Consider the following 22,183-nt stretch of genomic DNA (forward strand, 5'->3'; position numbering starts at 1 on the left):
AACTTTTAAGTATAATTGTTTTCAGATATGGGTATTTTTTTTTCTGCTTTTAGCTGACTTGAAGAGCACCATTCCTAACCTGTGTCCACCTGTTAGTTTACCTCTCGGGCCAGAAAGTGGTAAGTATATTTATGTATTAAGCAAAAAAAAAGCAAACAAAAAGCCCAACCCCCCAAAAAACTGCAGTAAAAATCCCCCCTCCTCTATTTTGTACATATTGCTGAAAGACCACACCATAATGAAATGTTTGTGTTCCCCATGAGGTTACTCATTTAGGTGTTTACTCATTTTCGTTAACTGTGTATAATTTAAATGAAAGAACTGTCATATCCATGATGCTGACCTAATTTCTCATACTCACCACCACATGAGATCAGTGAGACTAAATAGTTGGCAGGATTGATGAAGAAATTTATTTATAAGCGTGGATGTCATATCACTTTCCAGATACAATGAATCTTACCGTACTCACGTGGTTTTTGAAAAGTGAGTGGACCCTCTTAGTAAATGAAACTTAACTGCTGTCTTTCAGGGCTTTGTGTCGGTATCCCCCTAAAAATATATGCAAATCCTCAACAGCTACAGGCTGCCCTGGCGTGTCCTTTCCAGAAATACACGGCATAGCAGTGAAATGCTATGTGTAACAGAAAGGAAGAGGGTGGACTGGTTATTAAAAAACTCAATTTAACCCTGCAGTTATACTGAAATTAAGAAATCACTTCCATCTCTGCCCTTGATTTTCTGTTTGATCTGAACAAATACTTAATCTGTTTGTATCTGTCTTTCCTTAAACCATATGTAACTGAGCATGCAGGAGACTTGATATTTGCAAAGATTTTCAGTATTGAGTTCAGAATTTACTATGATCTGTTTTATCATCATATCTGTAACCACCAGTCATGATCAAGTTCAGTCTACTTTTTAGTAGAATTTGTACTTTTTAAATGATCATTTTAATGTAATAGAAGGAAAACTCCTGTCTTCGTAGGTAAGCAGAAATAATTTTTGTGTGAAACACTTTGAAGAGCTGGTGGGGTAGGCCTGGCATGCAGGTTGGGCAATTCAATTCCTTTGCAAACTGCTTTTCCCATGGATGTGGAAAACAATTTCACTAAAGCTTTCTTCCTCCCAGATTCAAGTTTGGTAGTAATTTTCGTATTTTCCTTTTACATTTTTCTTGCTTGCTTAAATCTAGGAAAATAGTGACCTAAGCAGCACATAAGAGAATCAGGAAATTAGGCCTTTCTGTCGTTTGCTTTCAACTCTAAAGTCTGCCCAGAACAGTAGCTCCAGCAAGTGAGGTGCTCATCTTTAGTAACAACCCTGATCTATCACACCCTTTTCCAGGTTATCTTTCCAAAGGCAGACCAACTAGGGTGTCTCTGGTTTGCAGAGATCTGGTTAAGAAACCCCAGCAAGCTGAGCCTCCCACAAGGATGCAGGATTCTGGATTAGAGTGGTTGTCCTGGGGAATGATAGCAATCAGAAGTCACTGAATTACAAAAAGCACATCTATCTGGGAGTCAAATTAGCACCAGTTTCCTGGACACTCTGGGGCTCTGACACCAGTGGGTGGAGCAGCACATTCAAAATGCAACTGGACACCCTCTGTCCTTCTTATGTTCTGCCTCATTTGAACAGTAAAAGTTCCAGCCTGGTTATTTAGGTGAGATTGTTATCTGGGCTGCGTCGTCAGAGGTTCCAGAAAATTTTCAAAAACATTGCTTCCAAACACTCTATGATTGTATGTTATATTAATATGTGCTATAGAAGATTACTTGTTTCAGAGTTGGGCATCACAGAAACGCTAGCATTTACTGAATTTTGTACATTGTGGAAATGTTTCTATATGAGGATAAAAAATTGCTGTGGCTGCTCTGTGGTAGCCAGATGGTGAGTGTGAGAAAATGTCACTATTTAAAGGGCACTGCCGTGAGTAGATACGTATGTGTGTGCATGTAAGCATATCTATACATGTGAAAAATACAAATCTTTCCATCGAAAGATCAGAAAAATACTTATATTTGCAAACCTTGCCAGAAGGCTCTGTGAAATCATGAAGTTGATGTTATGTCCAATCCAGAGCCTGAGTTAACTGAAGCACTATTAAGGCCTACATTTCACTGACAGATAATGCATTGACTGCCTCATTTCCCACATAGCCAGTTTGCAACGCTCAGAACAAAGTGCCCAGCACTTTGCTTCCTCCCATTTGCAGTCAGGATGCTGCTCCATTCAAAATCTGTGGTGTTTGCAGCCCCAGTGTGTTGTGAAGAAACCCAGATGAGAAGACTTATTTTCAGCCTGGTGGGAAGTAGATGTTTTGCCTGTTTTACTCATTTTTCTTCCCAACAGAGTGGGTAGAGGTGTTGTAGGACCATAAAACAACAGAAAGATCTCAACAAGAAGCCTTTCTACAACAAGTACATGGGTAGCAAAAGGAAGGGTAAGGGAAACATGGGTCTGCTGCTGAACGGGGCAGGAGACCTGATGACAAAGGAGCTGGAAAAGGACCAGGTGCCTTCTTCACCTCAGTCTTTCCTGGCAAGTCCAGCCTTCAGGATCTTCAAACGAGGGGGAAGGCTGCAGCAAGGAAGATGTAGCCTTAGAGAGGAGGATCAGGTCGGGGACCAAGCTCGACATACAAATCCAGGAATGCAAAGGGAGCTGGTTAATGTCATTCTGAGGCCACTCTCAAATAACTTTGAAGATGATGGGGGAGATTTTGTTTTCCTTCTGTTCCCTCGTCTGGGCTTTTGAAGAAGTTCATCAGCAGTAATCATCATAAAATGTCTAGACCTTTGAAACTTGAATAACAAAAGTAATTTTCAAGAATGACTTCTTTTCATGCCTTGTCATAGAGCAGGCTGCAACCACCAAGGAGATGCAAAAAAAGACCCTTCCCCGTGTAAGGCTAATCTTGGGAGAGACTCAGCAAGAGGGGAGGGTCGAGGTTCTTCTTGTTCTTTGCCTTGTACTGAATTATTTATCAAGCAGCCCAATTCAGCCCTGTGATTTCTCTCAAAAGCCTGAGGCTCCAGTGGGCTTTTCCCACATTATTGCCCCTACAAACAGCACTACTTTATGTTTCTAACACTCACTAGATACCCCATTAGCCTGTGAAAAAGGGGAATTAAGTGCTCTGTAGTGCCTGCAGGCCACTACTCTCTAGCAGGAGGGAGGTGAACTGCACAGTGTCTTCTACCTGAATTCTTGTTGATTTGTTGTTGCTTCAGCAAGTTTTGCCTATTTTGTAAAGCCTTTCTGATAGAAGGCAAAAGTCTCCAAGTCATCTCATTACCAGGCTGTAGTGTGTTTAACTGAATGTGTGATTTTTGTCTTTAACTGAATGAATACTTCCGTCTACTTCTGTACATATATTGCATGGAGCAGAGCATGCTCCTGCTGGTCTGTTGTGATTTCCACATAGTTTCTGTGATCTGAGAAATGGTGATGGAAAAATTGACAGCCTGAACCGACTGGGAAAGTCCAAGTTGTTACATTTGGAGCATTTTTTTCCCCTGAAGAAGTTCATGTGCTGTGATGACACTGAGTGTGGAACCATCTGTAGCGAGTGTCAGGTATGATCTGTACCTTTAACAATGGGAGAACATCTATTATTTTAAGACTGCTCCTGCTGAAAATGCTCCTATTTCATCCTGCAGTCTTGGGTTACTTAGGTTGGTATTTAAATAACAACTCTGCTCAGTTGTGTGAACATACATAATTAGGTTTGAGATGGAACTTCCTGCAGCCAGCTGTAAGCTAGGGGAGATAAGAAAATGAGTTCTTAAATTATCTATTTTGTACTGTTATTTTTCAAAAATGCAATGATGTTATTCAAACAGCTTATGCACAAGGTTTTGAGTTTGGGTAATTTTTATGTGTTTACAAATTAGTCTGATAGAAGCAAAACAATCCATGAGACATATTACCTGAATTTATAGAAGGAATACTTGTGCTTAAAGCAGACTGGAGAGCCTGAAAATACTCCTGTGAATGAGGGAGGGGTGATGCTGGTGACTTTTAACTTTGTTATGAGAATTATGAATTGTATACAGTAATTTTTCAAATTTTAATGAGCATTTGCATCTTCAGTTCTAACTAGGACATGTCTATCTGTCTTAGATTTGGCAACTGTTAGGAGACAGTGGCCCTTAAAGGGTGGTCCCTGCACGGCACTGCGGATTGCCTACAGATCACGGGGGCTCTGTTCCCACTCCGTGCAAATCAAGTAATTAATTGAGAAACCACCGAGGCATGTGGATGTAATGATCTGTTAGACCCTTCCTGTTCCTGCCTCCTGTGATCCCCTAATGATTTATAGTCATTCCCTTGAGGCAGGACTGAGCAGAGCAGTGGCTACAGGATATTCCAACATGGCAATAAATTTCCCACAGGGCTATGTCTGCACATGGGGTATTTCCATTCCCAAGAGAGATGCTGATGGTAGTGCTGATGCAGCTGACTTTGGTGATTAATAGTATCTTTTATCTTGCTGTTTTCCCACAATGTTGAGTATTTTTCAGAGACATCCTTGGTGTGAAACAAAGACAGCCTTTTTTAATCCACTTTTGGGAACTGATTTACCATGCTCCCACATAGCAAAATGGATCTCTGGCGTGGAATTACTCTATCTTTGGTCTTAAGTTTGGTTTTTATTGTTTGTAAATATGAGGATTTTAGCCTTCTGAAAACAGCTTATTTTAAACCTGGATATATATCTAGTACATTTTTAATATCCCCTTACTATATTATTTGCTATAATTGGCACCCTAAAGGAGGCAGAAAGCTTGTATTTAGCAGGAACATAGCGAGATTGCTCCCTGCTAAACGCCATAAATACACAGTTGTTATTTTTGAGACTTGTCTGAGGTGTGATTACAGTTATTATACAGCAGTTTAAAGAAAATACTAATTTTGAATTATACAAATCTCAATGGATCAACAAAAACAAGAAGTAGTTCTGTTTTAAGGAGAGTATATTTTCTGCAAGTCCACTGTGAGTTGATGATTTGCTGTCTTTGAAGATCATTGGTGTACAGACAGGTTATTGGAAAAAACCCCTTTGAACACTGGGAATATAAAGCACCAAGTTCAGTTTCTAAGTGTGTTTTGGGCTTGAGTCAGGGCTACTAATATGGCTCACAGATTTCAGAATTAAGATCACAATTTGTCTTTTAAGCATAAATCAGGCATACTGAACCCAGAGCTCTGATTTATGTACCTCCTTAACCTCATATTGCCATCCTCAACTTCACAAATTTTCTTCTAAATTTAACTTGTTATTTACTGCACCTCCTGTGTCTCTGTTTCCTTATATCAGGTGTTAAATTTGCAGCAAAACTCAGAGCTGATGCCTCTTTTCTTCCACTGAAGTCAGTGATGAAGCTTTTGTTGACTTTATGACAAGGATTTTATAATCTCATTGCCTGTGAAAGTGGGAGGCTGAACTCTATGTCTTCAGGAATCTATTCCAGTCTTGTGATCTTGTGACTGGAGCGGGAACAGAGTAAGGCCAGCGTGAGTCTTTTTGCAAATCCAGTCTTAACCTTGCTTACCCAAACAAGAACATCTGGAAGAGAGAGGCTCTCTGTATGGGACATCTATAATTTTGCAATAAGAGTTACGGAGATGGCTGGATTCAGAGGGCTGTAATTATCCAATGAAAGCTTTTGCCAAAATGTGGGTTGGAAGGTCAGAGCTCAACCCCAATATAAATCAGAAATGTCTTCCAGCCTATCAGGTGCACCATGCATTGCCAGTAGCACAGGGCCAGTCTGTAGCTCTGCCTCGTGAGAGCAGTTTCTATATGAAACAAGTTTAGATCAGCCATGGAAAGTCGTGTTTTGCTCATGGAATGAAGCATGGGTGTGCATGGCTGTGGGTGTTGCTGGATCTGCTTCCAGGAGAAGGGAAGAAGCAACCAATATCCAACATCTCTTTAGCAGTTCACTGCTGGCTGCCAATGTCCTCCGTGGTGTCATGCATGGCACTGGGTTAAAGAGTTTTGCTCTGTTGTTAAAATAAGCATTAATGTTTCTATATCTCTCTGCATCTGAGGTCAGCTGGGCAGATAAAGGGAAATGAAAAAAAATTGGGAGTCTCAGCATTTAAATCTGATCCGAGATTATGAATGCTTCGTCCAGGACTGAGAATGAAAAAAAACCAACATAAACCCCAAGCCAACCCAAAGAACAACCCCATGTGGGCGGTGGCAAGGGTGACTTTTATGAGATTTGGGGAAATGAATAATCAGGTTAGATAGGAATGTATGATCTGTGGATGTTTGCATCATGAGTGGTCACTCTTCCGTGCCCAGTGTGCCTATATGTATATAAAATGTATGCTCCCGATTTTACTCTATTCCACATAAAGGGATAAAATAAATATCTTCTAATGTAGAACTAGAAAGTGTAGCTTGTGAAATAGGTATAGGAGGCAAAATTCAAGTGTCAGACGTGTAAATCCAAAAAGTTTATTTTGCTTTTGTGGACTCGTTTTGAATTTCCTTCCTGAGAGAGCAAGGAGCCCTCTGAATGGTTGGCCTATGGGGAATGGAGGCACGTGAGGATGACGAGACTTGCCCAAAGTCACTCAGTGAGCCAGGGAAGCTATGGGAAAAGGGTCTGGGGAAATATGTTCCAAAACCACTGGTGCACCCAGACTTTTTGTGTTACAGTGGAATCCAGACAAGGCTCTCGTTGAAAGAACCACAGCTGGTAATTGGAAGCTTTGTCTTAACCTAGAAATTTTGCTTGTTCCCATAGTAGGACCTCAGGTGCTGGTACTGTACCCAGCACAGGATAGCAACATGGCTCTTAGGTAAAAACAGGCTTTGAGTCATATTGATAAAAGAAATCTTTTCTTGTTTATATCTTCATTAAAAAAACAAACAAACCCAAACTGAAAACATAAATTGGTGAAATTCAGTCTGGAAAAGAAAGACCTGAGGGATCTAGTAATGTGGGCAGAAAATCTCAGGAGGGGATGTAATGGTTAATTCCCCATCACTTAAAATTTATGTCTGTTTTTTAAAGTATCTTTCTAAATAAGTGCCACAAACTGTCACCCTAGATGTAGAGGCTGAAATTTTGTAACTCAGGTCATGCAGTAGCTCATAGGACATGTTTTTTAAAAAGAGAAACCATTGACAATATGAAAAATAGTCATTTCCACATGACTAAAATCACTCTCTTCCTCTAAAATAATTGAATAGTCAGTTCTTAAGGGGAAAAAATTCCAATGCAGTAATTCTGTTACACAAGTCAAGCAGTGACTTCAGGGCCATTGCTCCTGACTAATTCAGATCCCCTCTGGATGCAGTGCTGCTGATGACTTTGCCTCTCTGTGACTCAAGTCAGCTTGTGGTGTTAACATAAAACAGGGCAACACCAAATTAACCTTTATTTCTACTTAGCTGGGGACCTTAATCTTCTGTGGAAGGTATCTACAGGCAGCAACAATCTTCCTTCTTTTGGAAGAGTTGCTCACAAGTATAACAGGAATGGAATGATTTTGAGGTGGCTGTAGAGGACCCACAGGACCCAGTCCTGCTTTCTTGCCTCTAGTTCAAAACCTGAACTTTGGGAAGTTCTATAGAATACAGTAGGTCAGTGCATCACTCCATCAGATGTTTTCTTTAGCAGGGGGCATGGCAAAGGAACCAAGCCCTAAGGCAACAGCCTTGGCAGTGGTGGTAGCACATCAGGATTTTTCAGCTTGTCCTTTGTGAGATAATTCATGCTTGAGGTTTACACTTCCTAGTGAAGGATGTACCTTGCAAAAGCAAAGACTTTTTGTGTCATTGTAGAGCCCTGAATTGTGGCAGTTACTCTGTGTTGTCATGAATTTTACAATAATTATGAAAACTAAATTAGTCACTGCTATTCGCTGCCTATTTGCTCGAGGAAGGATGCAGCCTTGTCTGTGGTGTGTTTTGGGTCTTGGGTTCTCATCAACTGGACAAGTGTGTCAACACCAGGGATTTCAAGTTGATTGTATGGACTCCAGACCTCAGCCTCAGGTCTGATGTTGAGTGCTATGGTCAAACTGTCTTTCTGTGAGAGGGGGAGAAAGGAAATGTTGGCCATCTTTGCCAGCCACTGATTTCTCAGTAGACTAAAAGAAACGTTTCATGAAATGACTGTCGCATCTGTGTGGGTCAATGAACTCAAGGTCAAGACCTGCTCACTAGGAATAGCAGAGGAACTGCTGACTTTGCTCTGTCCTCACCCTACAATTACATGGAGAGGTTAACACCAACCTACTGTTTTTGACTCACTGGCCGCAGCAGGGCCTTTTGCTTTTACAGCATACTGAACTGCTGAAAGGAACTAAAATAATTAAAGGCTCATTCTGTCCCAAACCTTCTTTTTTGTCTTCTGTGTGCAAAATTGAGAGTTCTCAGATATTTTTATCTGTGTATGTGAAAAAAATGTTTGTGGTATTTTTTTTAAATATATTGTGAGATAAAAGGACAATTCTTGAGGAATACCAGAGTTAGTACATATGTGCATATGCATGCTCACACAGGTACATACGTGTAAAATGCATATATGGAAATATACATATATGTAATGGGCATGATTATAGTTATACACATGTACATATTTGTGTATATGTGCCTATGAAATTAAATGAAATCTTAATTATGTAGAAGTTACATGACATTAAAACTGTTCATAGAATTGAAATATAATTCTGTCCACCAAATCAAATTGAAATGATCAAATTAACTTCCAATTGCTTTCCAAGAAGTTAGTGGCTGTACCTTTTCAGGAACTTGTGTGCAAGCATTATGACCCATGCCCTTTAATGCAATTAGGCCTGTTAAGTAACCTTTTATTTAAATCAGTTGTATTTACATTCAAATCTGGATAAAACTGCTCTAGATTGCCTATTTCTTTACTAAATACCTTTGTAAACCACGTAATATGTGACCTCTGAATCTGGGAATGGATGTTCAAGTCAGTCACAGACCTTTGAATATTTAATTTATTCTCAGTTGATGCAGAGTAAGATGACGCTTGTTCACTGGGGAAATCCCCAATGCTTTTAACTCTATATTAGCTTCCTCTGAAGTTTTTGCTGCTTCTTCTAGCCATATTATTTTTTTGTGGTTCATTTTACAGAGTATGTGGATGCATGGCAACCCTTAAATGTGTCATCTGTTCTTATGGATTCATCCATCTCAAACTTTGAAGTTATGCATGTTAGTAGAGATATATCCAATGACTTCTCTACTGCCAGAGATTTTTGCCTATCTGGTAAGAAATGGTCATTGACAGCTTTACAGAAAATACTGACTTATGAGCTTGAAAAACCAAGAATAGCTTTCCCATTTCTAACATAGAAATACTGATTTTACTTGTTTTTAAAGACTATTAAGAAACTACTGTTTCTTAATCTGAGAGAGGGGACCTGAAGTAGTTTAGCTAAAGAAAGATACAATAGATTTAAAATGCCATACAGTGATTGGGTAATTTTGATACCTCTTGGGCACAGAGATCTCTTACTTCTCCAGGCATTGTACAATATTGTAGCAAATAATTAAAGCAATGATGTCTTGTTTTTCTAAAGAACAGTTAAGGGAAGCTCATCAATTGGGACAGATGAGAAACCCACCTGCCATTACCTAAAGCAATCTGTGGCAGTGGTGCGTGAGGAAGGGTTAACTGAGAGCTGGGAGGAAGCAAGGCTTGAGCTGCAGTAACAGCAAAGAGAAGTGCTTTTATCTACAGCCTGAATAGACAGCAAAGAGTCCTTTAATTTCACGTCTGGGAATTCCTCAATGCCACAGAGTGGTAGAAATAAGGGAAAGTTCCCACTTACTCACTGGGGACTGTTAGAATTCAGATGCGGTTATCAGCACTTTACTAGATGATGTTTTTCTCCTTCTAAAACCTGTGATAATAGTTCTTTCGCTGTATTACTCCATCTTAAAACCAATATAACCTTCTGTCCTTCGGCTATTTTGGAGACTTCTGGGATTTGAGGACATTTATGTCCCATTATTCAGCTTTAGAACTACACCATATCCTTGTGGCTTCACCTGTTGTAAAACCTTTCTTTTAAGAATGGTGTAACAATGTGAGAATACATTTTACCTGCTCTTTTTCTTCATGTTTCATTTCATAGCTTGTTCAAAGAACCAGTCATGTACAGTGGTTACACTGGAAATCCAGCCTTCAGCCATAAGGTGCCTTTTCTACCCTGATACACAGATATGCACCCATGGCCTGCAAGGGCAGAGCTGCTGGGTTTTACTCAAAGAACCTGCTACCTATATCTATAGGAGACAAGGTAAGAACAGGTTAAGGCTATGGAGGAAGGACCTCATCTGTGGTGGCCTGTGCACAGTTCTTGTGAATGGAGGAGTGAGGTATTCCTCACTAGACATAAAGCAATTTGGATATCTCCTAGACACTTGCCCACGGCTGTTTTAGTGGAGTTACAGCCAGGAGGATGGGAAAAATATCCACAAATGCTGTTTTAAAAATGCATGAATCATAGTGTTGCCCTCTAGTGTTGAAGCAGGCATAACAGAGGAAGTCTAGTTCATGAAAGATGTTTTAGAAAGTGCAGAATAGTAAAACCAAACAACAATAATGAAAATCCAGCTCCTCCCTTTTCATCTGCAGAAGATGCTTTGATATGCTCTTCCTTTTAAGCTCAGACAATAACACTAGGAGTGTTGAAAAGCCAGTGTCAATTGAAAGTATTAAGGACAATCTCTTGAGAAAACAAAAAAAAAAAAACCAGCCAGACATCCTTGCTCCCTAAACAGGATGAAATAACATTTTAAAGAAGTGAAAATTATTTAAGAGAGAAAAAGAAGTCGTGTAGACAGTGTAGATAAGTAAAAATTCTCGTTTGGTTACATACTTATTTGAAACTATGAGTTTTGTTGGGTTTATTCCCCTTGATTTTTAAAGAGACTGCTTTCATTTTATTTCATTTTATTTCATTTATTAGAGATAATTAGAACCCAGGTAACAATAAGGGGAAAGAGGAGAAAATTTTCCTTTTCTTTTCACTGAAATTCTGTGAAGTCAAAGAGAACCTTCTGGGTTGAAACTCAACAAGAGAAAAGGGGATTTATCATTGCCAAGTGAAACAAAATCACAAACTGAGACATAAAAGCTAGACTTGTGTGTTTATTGTTCTGTACAGGTTTTGGTCCCATGTCTTAGAGTTTTGTTCTTGCCTATGAAATACATTGTTTTAGGAGAGAAATAGCAGGAGGTATCACTCAGCTGTTTTAAATGAACTTTTTAATAGGAAAACTATCACAAATTTATCTGTGTTTCATTTAAAGAAGTGGACACTTAACAGTTTAAAACTATGGGAAATTGGTCTAATTTTCATTTCTGAAATGGTACTAACTTGAAAAAAAAATTTTTTTTCCTCTGTTCCCCCTATGACAGGTTTACTCCTGCCCATTTCTGAATTGAATTCAACCCCAACCGTGTACATCCCATCCCATGGACTTCTGATGGGCAAATCCCAGGTGATCCGCATGGGATCAGAATGGAGAAACATCAGCCAGTTCCTGGGGATCCCTTACGCTGCCCCTCCCCTTGGAGAGAGGCGCTTTAGTCCCCCAGAGCCCTTTGCTTGGGTGGAAACCTGGAATGCCACAGTGGCTCGGTAAGGAACCCCCATGGCCATCTGCGGGCGTGCCTGTCCCTCCAGGGATATGTGACACTGAACCGTGCCATAAATCAAATCTCTCCTGATGGGAGAGAATTTTCTAGAAGTCCTTGCAAGGAATTTCAAAGATAAACCGAGACTTTTCCTGGAGTTTCAATGCTGCCAGATAGTTGTTTATTAAGTCTTATCAGAGGAACAGAGCCACTAGCGTGACCCAGGTACAGCATAGAGCACAGAAAGCAGGAGTGAAGTCTAATTATCAAGATTTACACAGCCTTTTAAAGATAATTTAACCAATAGTTACTAAAAACATATATTATTTTCACTTTCTTACCAATTATTCAGTAACATGGGCAGGAACTGCGGAATTCTCTATCCAATCATTCCAAACTACTTTTACTGCAGAATATGGAGTAGTAGAAGAAGGAGAAGAAGGTTTAGAGAACAACAACAATCCTCCATTTTGATATTTTTTACTCTTATCTATTTACTATGAAGAGAAGCCCAAAACCGCTAAGTTTTTCACCCTGTGACAATCTTACATAGTAGTCTATCACCTAATTCACACCATTGTATTTTCTAGTTCTTGTCTGATCATTGGTAATTTTTTCCAAGGTTGGAGGTTAAAAGAGTGTTGTTCAGGGGGGTAAGAACCCTTAAAAACAGGCAGAGAATATTTTCGGCACTCTGGGTTCCTACAGATATGAAAGCTGCTGGAGTGATCACCACAATACTCATGTCCTTTCTTGCTAAGCAACCTACACAGTACAGATAGACACAAGTTTGAGACTTTGCTTAGCAAAGAGAATAATTTCTCCATCTATATGTTAAAGCATGCAAGTACCTCAAGAGAAAAGGCAAATTCCAGTACACTCCATTGCCTTGAATCTCTGCATAACTCTCCACCAACTGTCTGCTGCCAGTCCATTTCCATTCTGAATAGTATTTATACAGGCATTTATTTTATTTATACAAATATATTTTCCTCCTGCTGAGCCATAAATCTGTAGACATTTAATCCAACAGGGGCGCTTAAATACTGATGTAGCCAGAAGCTGTGGGCCTCATATAGAAATTCTCTGCCTAGTAGCGTCCAGGAGATCAGGCTGAAGGACCCAGAAGATCAATCTCTTCTGTCCAAAAGCTATTAAAAGGCAAATACCGGGGGAGTTGAAAGTGTATTTGGCCTTTGGTGATCCCGTCCTTCAGGTTGCACCTGAGCTGTGGAGGTGTGAACAGCACAACCACAGCAGCCACAACCTCGTGTACATCGAAGGGATCTGGTGGGATGTGGCTTTTTGTTTCCTCAGGTGTATAGCGGTGTTAGTTTAGCACACACAGCAGCAGTTCTTGCTGTCTGAGCCACAGTGTGGTGTCTTGTAGGGCTTAGTTAGACCCACCTGCCTCTGTGGTCTCCCCTTGAAGACCTGGGGTTTCAATGAGCATCCTGGCTGGGATTTTCAAAACAATTTAGGGACCTTAGTTAATCTGTTCCTGTCTTTTGAATTCACAGTTCTTCCTATCCAAAATGCCATTATCTTCTGTTATTCATTTAAGGTTAAAAAACCAATTATTTGAGTTTACATTTGGGAAATTGGAGAGACCTCACTTTATGTATAGAAACTGTTGATTTTTTTAGGATTCTATATTGATGCTGCTCAATTTGTATATAAGAAATACCCATTAGCACAGTGCCATTACAGATGGAAGAGAAATATTTATTTTTGAGCTTGGACTTGATTAAAGACTTAAAAATCTTAAAAACCCCAACCAAAATCAACCCAAATCAACCCAACCCAAAACTCCAGCAAGGTATTGAAGTCTCCAGCTGCTGGAAGAGTTGTGGACTTGCTTCAGCAGGTGGCAGCCTTTCTCCTGGGAGCTGGAGAAAAAAAAGCCATGATAACGGGTGATGATCCCTGCTGCCCTGTGGAAAGCTGTATGATTAATAGTGTAAGACCTATTGTCCTGGAAGGTTTCCTGCCTGGGATTTTGTATTTTTTCTGGCTAAAATGGCTTTAACAGTTTTGGTTGGAGATGATGTGCTTCACTATGTCAGTGTGAAAGTTGCTGAGTGACATCACCATCCTAGGAATCTCCCTTACGGAAAAAAAAATATTATAGAATTCCATTAAGTCTGGTCCTTTTGCTTGTAGTTTTCTAATAATTTCTTCACACCTTCAGGACAAAATTTTACAAGGGCATTAAAAATGGTAATTTGGAAATAATTCTCGGAGATATTACCATCTTTTCCAAAGCCTCTTTTGGCTTCTTCACTAATAAATTACGATTTTTTTTCCATAACTCATTGTGTGGTATGGATATAACTGTGAAATAGAAGGAACTGGCTTCAAACTAGCTTGTCACTGAACAGCAAAAATCATCCACTTGATTCAAGCTTGAATATGCTTAAGCAGATGAATTTCATTCAGATGATGGCCAGAAAATTATTTTCTCTACACAGTTGGCTGCTGAATTCCTACTGAAAGGGTACTTTTAACTTTAATTGACACTATTAATGGTCTGCTATGATGCTTAGAGCAGAGATTTTAAAAATGCATTAAAATTTTGAACTTAACAAATATTCCCACAGACCATTAGAATTTAAATTAAAAACAAAGAAATGTAGCCCACAGACCACTAAAAATAACTAAAAATGTGTGTAGCCCGCAGATTATTAGAAATTTAAATTTATAACCAGCATTTCAGCAAAAGAGTGGATTTTGTAGGTGTGCAGCCAGTAGAAGGGGACACTGTGCCTGAGACCCCCAGCCCTGCTCCCCTTGCAGTTGGTGCTATTTTTTTGCAGTTTATGTAAAGTGTGGGTTTTTTGAAAGCATATTTTCAAGTTTTAAGCATTTTAAAATGAGGCAGGGTGTCTGAGGAAGGGTTCTAGACACACAAATACAATGTATTATGTGTGTGCATACAAACCCACACACCTATTATTAACCTATAGGTGGGCACAGTTTTAAATATGATCGAGATTTACAGATTTTATTAACCTAATGCATCAGAATACAAGGAAGTAGCATCAGTGGAAGAAGAGTACAAGCCTTTTTTATTGTAACTTTCTCACTCTGTGTCTCTAGGGCAGCATGTTGGCAGCCAGGAGATGGAGAGGCCCCTTCACAGTCTGTCAGTGAAGACTGTCTGTATCTGCACATCTTTGTTCCTGCCACCACTGTAAGTAAGAGATGTAATTAAAGTCGATTTTTTTTTGTAGCTGAACATTGTCTCTTTCCAAAGTACTTTTAATTGGCAGGAATGGCTGTTTCTCCTGTGTTGTTCACAAAGCCTGCAAAGTTAAATTAGGTGCTCTGGTGTTTTTACTGGTACAAGAGTATTCCCTACAGTCTTTGCGTTAGCTGCATTGGGTGGCTAGGAGGACAGCACACTAAAAAGCTAGAAATAAGAGAGAGACAGAGAAACAAAACATGAGAAGAAGGTGGCAACAAAGGAGGAGAAGTTAAGGACAGAGATGGCAGTGTTCCTGCAAGGAGACCATCTGTCCAGGAGACAATACTGCAATACAATACATCAACACTTACCACCAGTCAGGGACCTGCTGATGGTTTTTTTTCCCCCCTCATCTTTACTGTTCCCCTGTTGACATCTGTGGGAGGTCTGTTGCGAAATGAGGGTGGCAAGCAATGCTAGATTTGTGGCCAGCTCACAAAGCTTAAAAATAGACATTTCAAAAATTACTGGGCCACTGGTACAATATGAGGGATTGTCATTGGAAAGTTCTTGATTTTTCTCATTCTAAACAGATATAAAAGAAAGCTTCACGTTAAAGCCAAGCTAAAATGATTGGCCAACCCCTGGGGGGCTGGGGATAAATAACATGTGAATCCCATTGAAGAGTGGGCCCAGAGACAAGAACTTTTTCTTTCCACAGTACTGGCAATTTTCAGAAGGTGATGGTTGTTGTGATAGAAATTTATGAGTCTGTCATACTGCATGTCTGGAGAGAGCTGGTTTAGCAATCTGACAGCAGCACAGAGAGTCCCTCGCAGGCCCATTTTAATCACCAGAGGGACCAGCAGTCCATCTTCTCCCTGCAGCATGAGACTGTCATTTTGCCTTGAGTGCAGTCACCACTTATTGAAACCATCAGGTCACTGTCCCAGGCAGTTTGCCATCTATGCTTAAGAGCTGCTTTCAAGATAGTTTATTTGAAGGCATTGTATTTTCCACCAGACTAAATAGGCTTGTCTCTTCTCCTTGTCAGTCCTGTGAACTGAATCTCTCCTGCCTTCTGTAGACGTGTAAGGTAGAAGTAGGTCCAATCAAGAAAATCAGTTTCACATGCATAAGTCTAGTCCAGGAGAGGACTAAAGCTTCTGGTTTTGCAGAAGTAGCTGGGAACAGAAGGCATTGCATTTTCCTGCCTCTTTTTGTGGCAAGCTCTATTTTTTGCTCACATACAGAGAGATAGTTATAGATTTTCAGCCCATGGAAAGTTAAATTAGCTAGTAAATACGTAATATAAAATCTCCCAGAGGGAAGTGAATGCAGGGGTCATTCAGGAGCATTTTGAGCCTGAAAAAGAGCACTGTGCAGGGGCTGCTGTCTGTCACCAAAGGACTCTCAAAGTGTCAAGCAGTGAAGAAGGTGAATGACATCATTTTACTTCCATAGCTACATGTACCACAGTTAAACTGGTACTTCTGGCTTTTTCCCTCCTATAATCATCACCACCTGTCACACTAGCAAAGCAAAGCTGTGCTTTGCCTTTATTTAGAAAAAGTTCAATTGTAAGATCAAGACTTTAAAATTTCCATTAAATAGGAATAGAAACTATCTCTCTTCCTACTCATCCCCACTGCACTCAATTCTTTACAGAGCAATATTGTACAGTAGTAAAAACACTGGAGGTTGCCTGTCTTGGTCAAGTTTAAATCTATCCCTGCCAAGTAGCTCATCAAGTGTTTTACAGAAGGATGAGCAGGGAGGTTGGACCAGATGGCCCCAACACAAGGTTAACCATGCTGTCATTCTGTGATGGACAAGATGGTTATGAATATTATGAAGCTTTTCAGACTTCCAGCTGACTTGCAGCTTCCTGGTGGCTGCTGAATTTCATTCCCCCCTTAGGGTTTGCAGGGTTTGCACATGGGACCTAAGCCCCTGCAGTCATGAGACCATGATGGAGCTGCTGGGCTTACCATGGTGCAGACCAGAAATTGGAATGCTACATCCAGATGCTTGGCTCTGTGCACAGTCCCAGTGCTAAGTCTTCCCCTGAATTACTCCATATCTGTTGCAACTGTTGTTTTGGTTTGTCATTTCCAAATTTTACTGCCCGTCTTTGCCCTTCTTAAGCTTTTTTTGTGTGAAGTCACTCAGAATACTGTAATATGCAATTTACGGGTCAGCTGGAGGTCATAGTGCTATGGAGGGTGTGGACACTTGGGAAATGCTTAGTGTAAGCCTCAGGCTTAACCATGCTGAGCTGAGGGGATGGAGCAGGCTCAAAATAATGATTAATACGATTTTAGCTGACACAGCTCGATGTGGTTGTACTCCAGAATGAATTTCCGTGTGATAACAGATGATTTAACTTTTTTCTTCACCCCCATCTCTCTCTGTCTTGCATGCGGTGCAGAAATGGGAACCAGGGACAAGGCAGTACAAGTTAGGCAGTTTCAATTCAAGAGAAGTTCATGAGAAAAAACAACTGTCTCAGTGCTTGTAATTTCTTGTGTTCTCTTGGCAACATTGTCATGTTCACAAGAAGCCCCTGAGATGATTCATCAGAGAGATAAGTGAGGAGTGCACACAATTTTGTGCAAATTAAGGGCAGTTGAGGGTAGTTTGCCTGCTAATCTGTGATTTTGCAGGATGCTGCAGCCATCAGTACTCTGCTGCTTCTCCCATACAGCCGTTTGTTTTTTTGCTGGAGACATTCTTTGCCAGAACAGATGGGACTGCTGTGTTTAGCTAAGCTCCATCCAGAAAATAACAGCAAGAGAGCTCAATGCCCTCTAGGTGCAGGGAAAACCAACCCCAGATGTACTTTGATGCTGCTACAGGAAAGGAAAAAAAAAAAAAGGAAAAAAACAAACCAAGCTCCCCCCTTGTGCTCACTGAAGAATATTTCTTTTGAGTGTCATCTTGGCAGACCTGTAACCTGCTGGTAAGTGCTGAGGTGTCCTGGGGCTGTTCTGCCTTTTTGCTGCTCATGCAGCAGCAGCCTGGCTGCAGCCCTGCTCTGTGCACAGAGGGGGTCCACACCTGATGCTGCTTTGGGAAAAAGCTTCTATTTCTGTGCAAAATCAGGTGGCTCTGCCAGGAGCGATTACATGGGTGCAGACAGGACTCTTTGCCATTCCAAGAATCCTACTGGGCTCTTTTGTGGCAGAGTCCCTCTGTGCTTCATGAGATGTGAGTCTCTCCTCTGCAGAGACAAAGTCCTCTCTGAACGATCCCTCTATATATCTGGTAGGGGAAAATTTCCATGGGGATTGAAGGAGCATGGAGTGTTATCAATATCAATGTCAAGTGACATTTTTGAGACTAGGCAGTGTTTGAGTGCTGAAGACTTGAGAGCAGGAAGCAGCTATGCACAGCTATTGGCTTAGTCTTACTCAAGATGGAGCAACCCAACAGGCCTTTTCCTTCTCCTGTTTCTCACTTGGTTTGAACTTTTCCTGCACGTTTGTGTAAAGCAGATGTGGTCTAGCAAAGACAAGCACACCACATGCTCAGTGGCCAAGGCAGAAGGAGCTGGCCTAGAGGAGATGTTGGCTGGTGGAACAAAGGGGACCTGTTAGGTCTTCTTTATACTGGAGATGGTGCCCTCTTTAATGATATATAGGTCATTGTGGACAATTTGTGGACAACTGTGGACAACACCCCTTAAATTCTAGACAGATAGGCAGATATCCCCTCTTTATGGTCACTGTTAAAGAGCTTTAAAAGGCTTAGATAATGTTCATGAGGAAGCTGCTTGTGTTCTCATCAGTGACCTACCAAAGCTGTCTACAGGAATATTAATCTGGTCGTTGTCATGGCAGGTCAAAAACATGTCAGTGTTGCTGTTCTTCCACAATGGGGGAAGTTACAACGCTGAGGAGGGAAAGCCAACCCTAGATGGATCATACCTGGCTGCCATTGGTAACATCATTGTTGTGATGGCAAACTACCGGGTCGGTGTCTTTGGCTTCCTGAGCACTGGTAAGTCATGGATTTCCAGAGCAAACATGATTATGCATTCTGTAACACTTCCATTTCTGATTTTTATTTTTTAAAGTTATTATTTAACTTGAAAAATCTTTATCTTTCACCGATTATTTTAATTTTTGAAAAAGTATGACTGAGAAATGGTGGAGACTTGATCAGAAGAGAAAGGGGAGTGGCTGGGGGAACAGGGACAGCAGCAAACCGAACCCAAGTATCTATATCAAAGCACTGGCTAGACTTCTGATTTCAGATGGCATTCTGGATATTGAGTTTTGCAGACACATGTGAAGATAGGTTAGTCATCAAAATTCATACTAATTCCAGTAGTCTACCATTGTGGGTACGGTTTTCAATGGCTCCAACTTCCAACCTGTTCCATCCATGAAATTTTGCTGATGCTCTCCTGTGCCCATGTCAGAGTGGGGAAGAGGCAGAGACAGATAACTTCAGGATCATGGAAAGAAGGATGTGAAAGGATTAAAAGTATGGCACAAAGGTAGTTGATTGGTTCCTCAGCAGTTCAGTCTGACTTCTCTGAAGGACTTGCAACATTTAATCTGAATCTGTACTGTCGTGGATGCGACTGTACTTTTGCATGTTCTGTTTGCAACCCTTCCCCACGTTCCAGTGTAAAGGACTTTTGCCCCCCTCCTGCCTCCTAATACCAATTGCCATTAAAAATTATACAAATCCCCATTACAAAAAGGATATTGTCTTGTACAAAGAGGCAGGTACGCATGAAAACGTGTTCTATCTCCCTAAACCTTTTTGTTTGTGCTGTCTGGTCTTGGGGATTGTTTTTTTTTTTCATCTTGCCTTTTTAGGCAAGTAGGGAACACTTTTCTTTCTACTGTCTTTCACTTCTGCCTGGGGAAGGGGAACTTAAGGTAGAGACTCATGGAGAGAAAATGCAACAATTGCAAGTGCAACTCTTTTTCAGTCTGGTGGCAATCCTCGGTCTCTTTAGTGTGCATTTTAATATATTTATGACCTTTAGGAAGTCGTATTTGCCATATTTGAAAATACCTGACCTACATACTTTTCCTCATGATTCTTTTGAGTGTTCAATGCTAGTGATGTTGTTGATTCTGCCTAATTTGGGGTTGGAGCTGCAATTATTGGTTATTGTTGCCCTTCTCTGCTTACTGTTTTGTTCAAAGCTCACTTCCAGCAAAGCCTGTCTTGCATTCTGTAAATAGAGTGATGGCACTACAAGCTCCTTACTTAGATAAGAAGTTGGTTATGGGTGTATGTGGGGAAAAAATCACTGTTTTCATCAGTGCAAGCCTGATGTTTATGAAAGTGATACCATCATTTCATTTTGTCTAGAGCCAAATGCAGTGTGGATATGTGCTGTGGGAGCTTCCATTACACAGCAGTGCCCACACATTACCCACCACCCTCCTTCAGCCCTGTGAAACTCACCTAGGTTTCTTCTTAAGTGGAAACTGCTGGCTGGGCTGAATATGATGTAGCAGTATTTATATGATGGCCCATAATTTAGGGATCAGGGAAATTATCCAGTCTCTTTTTCACAGGGTTCCGCCTGCATGTCCCAAAATGTCAATACATGGGCTTGGTGTATATGGTTGGCATTCCTGCAAACCTTCAGACAGAGATGATGCATTACAAGCAGGGACTTTTTGGGGATCTTCTCCTGCTCCTCTGTACTGTGGAGCTGTGGCCAAGGAAAAGTGCATTCTTTCCTGGCTTCTTCCTCTTTGGGAAGTCCTTGATGTGTGTTTGGAAAAATCATACAGTCCTAGACTCATAAAATATCTTGAGTTGAAAAGGATTCACAAGAATCATCGAAGTCCAACTCCTGGCCTTGCACAGGAGACCCCAAAAATCCCACCATGTGCCTGAGAGGGTTGTCCAAACACACCTTGAGCTCTGTCAGGCTTGGTGCTGTGACAACAGATGGGTGATTATTTAAGTCATTAACCATTAACTTTCCAGTCTCTTGCCTGGTCCTTTGGAACTTTTGCTGTTGGGTTCAAAGGAGACAGAAGTTCACCCTTAGGACCTAGAAGCAGGACTGTTAAAAGGCCCTACAGTTAGAAATAAAAGTTATGAATTTGTGAATAATACTAATTTCATTGTCCAAAGTGCTGAATCCTCTTGAGTTGTTATAAATTGCAAACTAGAAAGGAAGGAGTTAAATGGATTTTTAAGGAATTGAAGGGTAGTGAAAACAACAGATTTTCTTTTGTTTGGATGGAGTTTTTGTTAGTTCTACAGTTGTTCTGGTCTCCCAGTGGCAGGGCTTTTGCAAAAAGTGAAAGAGCTCTTTTTCTTCTATGCATAAAAGATGCTTAATTTAATTTGCTGTCACCCATTAATGTGGCAAAGAGTGATGCACATTCTTACAAGTGCCTTCACCTCTCGCTTTGCATTCAGAAAAATTAAGGTGAATTGCCAGTGATAGGGATGGTAAGAATTTGGAGAAGAAAGTAATGTTTTTAGGTTTTATTCTTTTAAGTTTCCATGAAGTCATATAAAACAGAATGATTTTCATGCTTTTATTTAGCACTATTGTTCTTCTCCTGTTTAGTAATAACAGAAGGAAGCACACAAGGACTCTGGTTTCTTTTCAGTTTCCTGTGGTCCTCAGGAATGTGGCAGTGGAAAAGATTCCTGGCAGACATGTTTCTTTCAGTCTAACTCCTATGAATGTCCATGCATGCATCTGTTCTCCAGTGTGGTATATTTCACAACCCAGTTGTGGTTTTTGCCAGGGAACAAGGAACTGGTTATGTTTCCCTCTTAGGTCTTTTTGTTTAGTATACTGGTAGCAAGGCAGATTGTGTGGCTAAAATATTTACATGGATCTGCACATAAAAATTTCTTCACCAAAGAGATTGTAAAGCGTTGGAACAGGCTGCCCAGGGCAGTGGTGGAGTCACCATCCCTGGGAATATTTCAGAACAGGTAGGTGTGGTACTTGGGGACATGGTTTAGTGGTGGGCTTGGCAGTGCTGGGTTAACAGTTGGACTTGATGATCTTAAGGGTTTCTTCCAACCTGAAGGGCTCTATGATTTCACTTCCTTTGGAGTAGTCTCAATAGGGATGCAGCAAGCCCTTAAAATGAGATTTCCTTTTTAAAGAGTGGGTTTATTGCTGAATTGAGAACTCTGGGAACTGGTCATGGTGTGCAGAACAAACTAAAAAAAAACCAAAAAACCAACCACAAAACCAAAAAAAACTAAGCAGAGAAAGCTTTTCCTCCATTGCTTCACTGGTGTGGTTTGGACTGATCATCTGAAACAATGGCTATAGGTCAGGTTTTTGGGCCATTCAGTTTTTGGCTGCCCTACTGAAAGGCTGTTCCTGACAATG

At 40.6% G+C, this 22,183-nt stretch overlaps 1 protein-coding gene across 1 annotated transcript in view; it reads left to right on the forward strand.

Annotated features, from left to right (window-relative positions):
- The window catches only part of TG (thyroglobulin), a 147,602-nt gene that overhangs the window by 58,173 nt on the left and 67,246 nt on the right, over window positions 1-22,183 (forward strand). The window contains exons 32-37 of the mRNA XM_032110165.1: window positions 54-119; window positions 9,135-9,269; window positions 10,141-10,305; window positions 11,430-11,652; window positions 14,748-14,841; window positions 18,678-18,837. Coding sequence (XP_031966056.1) covers window positions 54-119; window positions 9,135-9,269; window positions 10,141-10,305; window positions 11,430-11,652; window positions 14,748-14,841; window positions 18,678-18,837 — 843 coding nt within the window. The remainder of the gene's footprint in view (window positions 1-53; window positions 120-9,134; window positions 9,270-10,140; window positions 10,306-11,429; window positions 11,653-14,747; window positions 14,842-18,677; window positions 18,838-22,183) is intronic.

Source organism: Corvus moneduloides, chromosome 1 (genome assembly GCF_009650955.1).
Source record: "Corvus moneduloides isolate bCorMon1 chromosome 1, bCorMon1.pri, whole genome shotgun sequence".
In the NCBI taxonomy this organism is placed as follows: Eukaryota; Metazoa; Chordata; class Aves; order Passeriformes; family Corvidae; genus Corvus; species Corvus moneduloides.